Source organism: Pseudorca crassidens, chromosome 4 (genome assembly GCF_039906515.1).
Source record: "Pseudorca crassidens isolate mPseCra1 chromosome 4, mPseCra1.hap1, whole genome shotgun sequence".
In the NCBI taxonomy this organism is placed as follows: domain Eukaryota; kingdom Metazoa; phylum Chordata; class Mammalia; order Artiodactyla; family Delphinidae; genus Pseudorca; species Pseudorca crassidens.
The window spans coordinates 70176768-70185113 of record NC_090299.1 but is presented as its reverse complement, the minus strand read 5'-3'; the positions used below and the strand labels follow the sequence as shown (position 1 = coordinate 70185113).

The 8346-nt window shown below is 37.7% G+C and overlaps 1 protein-coding gene across 6 annotated transcripts in view; it reads left to right on the top strand.

Moving 5' to 3' along the window:
- The first annotated feature begins 2908 nt into the window (after nucleotides 1-2908).
- COMMD8 (COMM domain containing 8) overlaps nucleotides 2909-8346 on the top strand; it is a 271516-nt gene continuing 266078 nt past the window's right edge. For all 6 annotated transcript variants that reach the window (XM_067735877.1, XM_067735876.1, XM_067735878.1 and 3 more), the window contains exons 1-2: nucleotides 2909-3061; nucleotides 5508-5663. In XM_067735877.1, the coding sequence (XP_067591978.1) occupies nucleotides 2996-3061; nucleotides 5508-5663 (222 nt within the window). In that variant the 5' untranslated portion in view covers nucleotides 2909-2995. The remainder of the gene's footprint in view (nucleotides 3062-5507; nucleotides 5664-8346) is intronic.

Below are 8346 nucleotides of genomic sequence, written 5' to 3'. Positions count from 1 at the left end.
ACCACTGGCTAAAATCTTAACAGCTCACAGATGCGGAGGCTTTCAGTACAGTGATTAAAAGAGGTGGCAACCCAGAAGAGGGAGATCTTGCAGACACAGAACAGTCATCAGAAAGACTAATGGAGCACTTGATATACCATTCTAAGACTGCAAATCCCTGAGGACAGAGTGTGGAATACAATGCATTACTCTAAGTTCCAAAATTGCAGTTCCCTCAAGTATTTAACTTTAACAGAAGAATTTTGAGCTTTTAGTCCACTGTATTCTTTACTGCTACACTGGAATAACTGTTATGTGCAGTCTTTATCATCCTTTTTAAATCAAAATGTTTCAAAGATCACTGTAACAGAGAACTCAGATGGCTTTAGCTACAAGGGTTTTTCTGATAAAATATAAGGAAGTGTTAAAAGCATTTCTTAATTACCTATAATGATCAAAAAGAAAGACAAAGGCCTTCCATTTATTAAGTTCATTCACTGGAATGAAAAGACATTTATCCAGTTGACTTATAAGAAATGTTTCCTAGGGACTTCCCTGGTGGCTAGTGGTTAAGACTCTGAACTCCCTATACAGGGAGGCCAGGTTTGATCCCTGGTCAGGGATCTAGATCCCACTTGCATGCCACAACTAAGAGTTCACGTGCCACAACTAAAACCCAGCACAACCAAATAAATAAATAAACAAATAAAAATAAGTTGTTAAGAAAAAAAGACACATTTCCTTGGCAGCCAAATCTGAGTTTATACAGACAAAATAAAACCCAGTATCTTCCAAGTCTTTACAAATTAGCTATCCATAACTTGTTTCAATTTAATAGAACCAATGCCAATGTAACATTTCAACATTTCCTGTGTGGTTATAGGATAGTAATTAAACTCATTGAAACTTGAAGCCTCTTTGCTCTCAGAAATTTATGAACAGGAATAATTTTACATAGATTGCAAAGCAAATCACTAAGCACATCTATATTGCAAGGTATCTAATTAAGGTGAACAAATTAGTCAACTTCAAGTTGTAGGATAAACTGAAAAGCAGGTTTGAACTGAGAAACAGATGTGGAAAACTACAGACAATTTCTTTTCTTAATGGATGCCTTCAACTCTGAATAATGAGTTAATAGCTTTTCTGGATTTCTCAAACATTTGTCAGAAATTGTAATTACTGAAGCTAATGTCACTTCGTGGGTGAAAATAGGGAGCCCAGAATTTAGGGACAGAAGAAAGTTATCGTTTGAAACTTACTAGTAAGACTTGACCCACAATGAAGGGGGACAGAAATTCCCAGAGTAACCCTCTAGAACAGAATATTTCCTAAATATTGGTTAAGAAGGTATAAGAGGCAATTATAAGGGTATGGCATTTAACAAAAAGGAGACTCAAAGAAATAGGTTTTTCTTCAAGAGAGAATACACTAAGGAGAAGCAATTCCTATTGTGTAACATTCTGGTAAGAGAGTTCAGTTAGGGTGGGTCAATATCTTGAGTGAAATGACAAAATAGAGTCTGGGGACATAAAAAACTGAAGACTGGACCTTTTCTTGTAATAATTCTAAATTAGTATACCCCAGAGTTTTACCTAAGCAGCCAACCAGCCAGTTTCACCCTCTTGATTTCTCTCAGATATAACTTCTAGAATCACAGATTTTAATCTAACCTGATTGTGGCAATAACTCAAAAAGGGGTTGATTGAATTGTTAACCTATCAGCCCTTCCTCTTAATATGAACCTGAATCAGAACTAATTTGAGGCAGGTACAAGATGTTAGTCGGAGCCTGGTTTAATATTTTACTTTAACAATAAGCTACCAAGCATGATTTTTCCACATGAAACTGTGAAAGAGAATGATTGTTAACAGTGTTGATATACCTCGTATTAGAAATTCTCAGTTGTCTTTTGAACAGCATGATTGTGGTAGACATAAACTGTGTGTTTACCAGACTGTTTCTTTTCCTTCTTGGGAACACAGCTAAACTGTATTTTCCAGATTCCCTTACAGTTAGTTGCTACCATGACACTGGGTTCTGGCTGATGGAAACGGGTAGAAATGATGTTCCCCATTTCTAGATTTGGCATATAAAAATCTCCTTTATGATCTTTCACATGCTTTTTCCCCAGTGACTGAACAGACAGAACTCTGAGGTCTTGGAGACTAAAAGAGCCTCCTAACCACCTATACCTGTATTAAACTGACACACATATAACGAAAAAATAAATATTATGTTAAGCTACTAAAATTTTGGTGTTGTTTTGTTAGTCAACCTACTCTGACCAACGCAGAAATTGGTATGAGTGGGAGGTACTGTAACATAACCTAAAATATGTACTTGATTTAGTGTATGGCGGCAGGCCAGAAAGCTGGGGTTCATGTTATGCACTGCCTTTGACAATTTGGAAGGCAGAACCTACGCCAACTGAGACTAGTTCTAGGCAATGCGATCGGAAGACAGATTATTATCAGCGTATGTCGGTTGTTATTGCTTGCATTTAGCAAGATGTTGAAAGAAGGGGATGAGTTCAGGTAAGATTTGGCTAATTTTCAAGCCAAAATTAAAGGGACTAGATGGAATCATAATCTAGCATTTTAAATAAAATCATTTAAAACTAAAACTTTGAATAGAAAATTTAGAAAAACTGAAAGGGAATCAAAGTCACCTGTAATCCCCCAAATGAAAGATAACCATAACTCTAAGTGTGCAGAGAAAGTTTAATAAAACTCTGAACAAAGTTACCAACTGCTTTGAGAGATTCGCGAATATGCCTTCCACGTAATACCATAAGGGCGTGTAACAAACGTTTCAACGTCGCAACGGGCATAAAGTATTTTCCTCACTCATAGGGAAAGCGAGGCCTCCATCTCTGCGCAAGCGCACAAGGGCTCCAGCTTCTCCCGGCCCGCCCCGCCCACCCCGACCAGCTGGGTAGAGTCACGTGAGCGAGCCCTGGCCTTAAAGGAGACGCCAGGACTGGTCATGTGACCCAGCCTCGCTACTCGCAGGGATGGAGCCGGAAGAGGGGGTTTCCTTGTGGCGGCTGCAGAAGCTTCCTGCCGAGCTGGGCCTGCAGGTGAGGAGGGCGCCAGGGGCGGCTGCGCGGGGCTGGGCTCCGGGAAGGCCTGGCGTGCGGGGCAGGTCCCACCTGGACGCGTTTGCGGGGCTCGTGCCGGCTTCCCAGGGGAAGGAGGAGGAAGGGGAGTGATTTCGGGTGGCCCGCCCCCTGCGTCTCCTGGAGAGTTGAGGAGGCCGAGGCTTAGGGTCGCCACTTCTGCGACCCGGCCTCCAGTGGCCTCTCCGGGCGCTTTGCACGCAGACGCCCGCCGGGCCGCGCCCGCACCTGAGTGGGGACTGCCTGTTCTCTCCCGCAAGCGGCCGGGACCAAGTGACCCGGGCCGGGGGGTGGAGTCGCCACGTAGTCTTTGAAAACTTACAATCTGGACGGGTTGGTTTGCAACCTCTCGTTCCCTATTGAACACACATTAAAGTTTCGGCTCTTTTGCACTGTATACAAGGCCCTTTGTGATTTGGCCTCCACCACCTCTCCAGCTTTGTATGCTGTCATCTCCCAAATTGCACCATGTGGTTTTACACTTTTATCTGCATATGCAGCTGCTTGTGACTAGAAATACCCTTCTCCTGTTTGGCCAACTACTCATCCTTTTAAGACATACTTTCCCCTCCTTCCTCTGTGCTGTTTTGTACCTTCTGTAAACTTGAATTACAACCCTTATCATCCTAAATTACATTTATTTATTGATATATTAGTTTTCTCTAATGGACTGAGGCTCTGATATGTAGGACCTTATCTTATTTATCCTCAGTTTCCTTATTTGTAAAATGGGGATAATAGTAAGGCTTACTTCACAGGGTTACAGTGAAGATCAGCACAGTGTTTGGTACGTAATTCGGGCTTTATAAATGGTAGCTGTTATAGTTATTTTTCTTTGTATTTACATTAACTTGTTTAATAACTGGAATGAAGGGCTCATTAACATATTTGTGAATTAATTTAAAAAATATATTCCAAAAGGATAGCACTCTTATTTTTCAGTTTGTGTTCTGAGTTTTGTTTTAGCATGGGGGACAGTTTGGGATAAGGTAAAATATAGGTAGAGAATTTTGAATGAATTTCAAGTTGAAAATGTTGGTTAATTTATGATAAATAAAATTTCTGTTCACATAGTGCTTTAGCCAACATTTGGAAGTAGGGTCACCAGTTGCTCATCTCTGTTCCGATATGTGTGGTGTTTATAGAGGAGTTACTGCTTAAAATGGACTGGAATATGATCCAGGAGAAAAGAGTTGGAAGCCTTGCTGCTTAAATGCATTTCCAAGTTGTTTGGGTTCAAGTATGCTTCTTACAAGACACAAATATCCCTTGAGAAGGATAACCATATTTATCATTTACCTAGAATAGTGCTGGTATAGTAGGTACTCAGTTAATATATGTTAAAGGCATGGAACGTAGTACCGTAGTAGTAGTAGTAATAGTGATGATGATGATAATAATAAGATGATGAAGGATAACAATGGCAAGCAGTGTTTAATGCCAGGAGTGTGCCAAGTGATCTGCATGTATTCTTCAATCCATACAACATTATAGGGATAGATGATATCCTCGTTTTACACATGAGGAAACAGGCACAGAATGTTTAAATAACTTGGCAAAACTAGTATGTAGTGGAAATAGGATTCAGACTAGACAGTTTTGTTCCAAAATCCAGTCTTAATTACTTTGTTTAGTTATATATGTGTTAGGGTTTCCATTGCTGGCATTAAGGTAGGGTAGAGAGAAAGGAATGTAAAAAAGAAAGAAAGGCACCGAGGGCTTTTTTTAGACCAAAAGAAATAAGTGTGGGTGTTGTGGAAAACGGAGAGAAGAGGTGTGTAGATCTACAGTTAAAAGACTTTGATCTAAGAGTCATACCTTGTTTTTTCGTTATTGGTATAAATCCGATGTCTAAGGAATCCCAAGGAGAAACTTGTACACTCACCATCTTCCTTTCAGGAACGTTGGAGAAACAACAGTGTATCTATAAAATTATTTTAGCTTCTGAAGGTGGACAATTACAGAAAGTCTGTTTGTGTGTGTGTGTGTGTGTGTGTGTGTGTGTGTGTGTGTGTGTGTAGCTCTAACTTTTTTTTTTTTTTTTGGCGGTACACGGGGCTCTCACTGTTGTGGCCTCTCCTGTTGCGGAGCACAGGCTCCGGACACTCAGGCTCAGCGGCCATGGCTCACGGGCCCAGCCGCTCCGCGGCATGTGGGATCTTCCCGGACCGGGGCACGAACCCGTGTCCCCTGCATCGGCAGGCGGACTCCCAACCACTGCGCCACCAGGGAAGCCCTCTAACTTTTAATTAATAAAATAATGTTAAGGATAGTTGCTTTTCAACCTCAGCTGCTCCTGAAGGTAACATGAACTTCTCCCAACACCATTTATGTGCTACGAGGAAGATAAATCTGTTTTATAATTTTACTTATAATTACATTTATTTCTCTTTTTTCTTCTCTCTAGCTTCTTCATAAAATAATTGATGGCATTTGTGGCCGAACTTATCCTCTCTACCAGGATTATCACAGTGTTTGGGATTCAACAGAATGGATGCATGTTCTAGAAGACATTACCAACTTTTTCAAAGCTGTAGTTGGTAAAAATTTATCTGATGAAGAGGTAACTTCATTCCAAATTTATATACCTTACGATAAATAATAAATAATTTGTATTCAGTTTTTTTTATTAAGTTGGTCTTCAGGGCACTATATAAAACAAGGGCCATCATTATTAAGTGTATAATAGATAACAATAAAAACCTCATAATTTTAAGTGGAAAATCTGCAAGTTCTGGATTTTTGTAGTTTTGTTTTTGGTTGTTTGTATATTTTAAAATTGTGAAACATTTAAGTCATATAGAAGAAAACGGAAGGTTATATAACTGACACCTATATTCCCATTACCACAATTAAACAGTTGTTAAAATTTTATTTTATGTATTTCAGGTTTGTGTGTGTTTTAGAAACAAGGCATTACAGATACACATAAATATCACCCTCCCCCTAGAGATTACCACTTGTGAAGTTGTGTGCGTGTTTTGTATTCTATATTGTGTGAATATTTGCATCTTTAAGCAATATATACAATTATTTGAGCTGTTTAAATGTGTAACTTGTCAATGGTAATGTTTATTTGTAATTTTCCTGCCACGCTGCGTTTTAGATTTACCACTGTTCATAAATGTAGATCTGGTTTATGTATTTTAACCCCTTGTAGTATTTGATGATAGGAATTAGTAGGGCTTATTTTTCTATCCCCCTACTGATGAATAGTTGGGTCATTGCCTCTTTCATTATTATGAATAGTGCGGACTCTCAACCACTCTCAACCACTGCGCCACCAGGGAAGCCCGAAGGTCAGAGTTTTAACATGAATTTTTAGGGGACATTAAGTGCATAGCATGGGATTGCACTGAATCTCTAGACTGTTTTGGAGAGAATTGACATCTTAACAGTACTGAGCCTTCTGATCTATGAATATGGTATAACCTTCCATTCATTTAGATTAACTTCAGTTTTGCTCTAATATTTTGTAGTTTTCAGTGTAGAGGTCTTGCAAATATTTTGTTGGATTTATTTCTAAGTAACTGATGTTTCTGATGTTCTTTAATTTTGCTCTCCAATTGCATATTGCTAGTATGTGCAAACTGTTGATTTTTATATACTTTGTGTCCAACAGTCTTTCTAAATTTATATATAATGGTTTATAAATTTTTTTGGATTTTTTTTGTATGCAATCATTTTCTTTTTCAATTTTAATACCTTTTATTTCTTTTTTTCCCCTCTTATTGCACTGGCTTATACTTTCAGGACAGTTTTGGGGAAAAAAGAAAAGCAGTGCCTTGTTCCTGACCTTACAGAGAATGTATGTGTTCACTATTTCACAATTTAGTGTGTCAGCTGTATGATTTTATGGGTATCCGTGATTAGATTAAAGAAGCTTCCTACAATTCTTACTTTGCTGAGAATTTTTATCATTAATAGGTATTGAATTTTATCAAATGCTTTTTTCCTGAATTTATTATTTTCACCTTTATTTTGTTAATGTGATGCCTTGCATTGATTTTTGAATGTTAAGCTAACCTTACGTTGCCAAAATAAACTCAACTTGGTCATGATGTATTATCTTTTTTAATGTATCTTTTGGTTTGATTTGCCAATATTTTGTTTAGGATTTTTTCATCTATATTTGAGTGATATTGGCCCATAATTTTTTTTTCCTATAATTTTTTTTTCAGAATATAAAGTTTTATTCTGGTCTCATGGAATGAATTAGGAAGTTGTTTGTTTTGTTTTTTTCTCCTTTTTCTCTGAAAGTTTGTGCAAGATTTATTTCTTTTGTCACTTAGTACTGTGTTACCATGTTGCTTAATTTTCAGATGTTGGAATTTTTTTTCAGTTATGATTTAATTACACAGTGGCTCAAAAATATAAATAGTATGGTTCCAATCCTTTGAAATCTTGTGATTTGCGACATGGCTCAGCGTATGTTTCATTTTGGGGGATGTCCCATATACACTTGAAGATAATATGTATTCTGCAATCGTAGGGTGTAGTGTTCTATGTGTAGTTAGGTTAAGCAGAAAATGTTTTTCAATGCTATATTTTTACTGATTTTTTTGTCTCTTTCTATTAGTTACTGAGAGGTTTGTTAACATCTCTAATTATGAAAGTTGATTTACCCATTTCTCTATTGCTACCAAGTTTTGGTGCTTTATATATTTTGAAGTGGTGTTATTACGTGCACACACATTTATGATTGTTATGTATTTCTGTTGAGCAACCCTTTTGCTATCCTGCTCTATTTCTTAAAGTCTGTTTTCTGATACATTAATATAGGTATACCAGCTTTAGTGGTTTCCAAGTGTATTCACTCTTATTCTGCTTCACTGGTCAGCCCTTTTTACTTTCTGTTTTGCAAAAATTTGTTAAAACCTCTTGTTTATTGGTTATGCATCCTCATCTTATTGTTTCATGGTTATAGAAGTTTTTTTTTTCATTTATTGATACTACTATTTTAAAGGGTATGTGAGAGTGTGACTGTTGTTTACATTTTAAACAGAAAGGCCCTAAAGATGCTCAGCATCACTAATTATGAGAGAAATGCAAATCAAAACTACCAGGAGGTATCACCTCACATTGGTCAGAATGGCCATCATCAAAAAGTCTACAAACAATAAATGCTGGAGAGGGTGTGGAGAAAAGGGAACCCTCATACACTGTTGGTAGGAATGTAAATTGATACAGCTGCTATGGAAAACAGTATGGAGGTTCCTTAAAAAAACTAAAAATAGAACTACCAT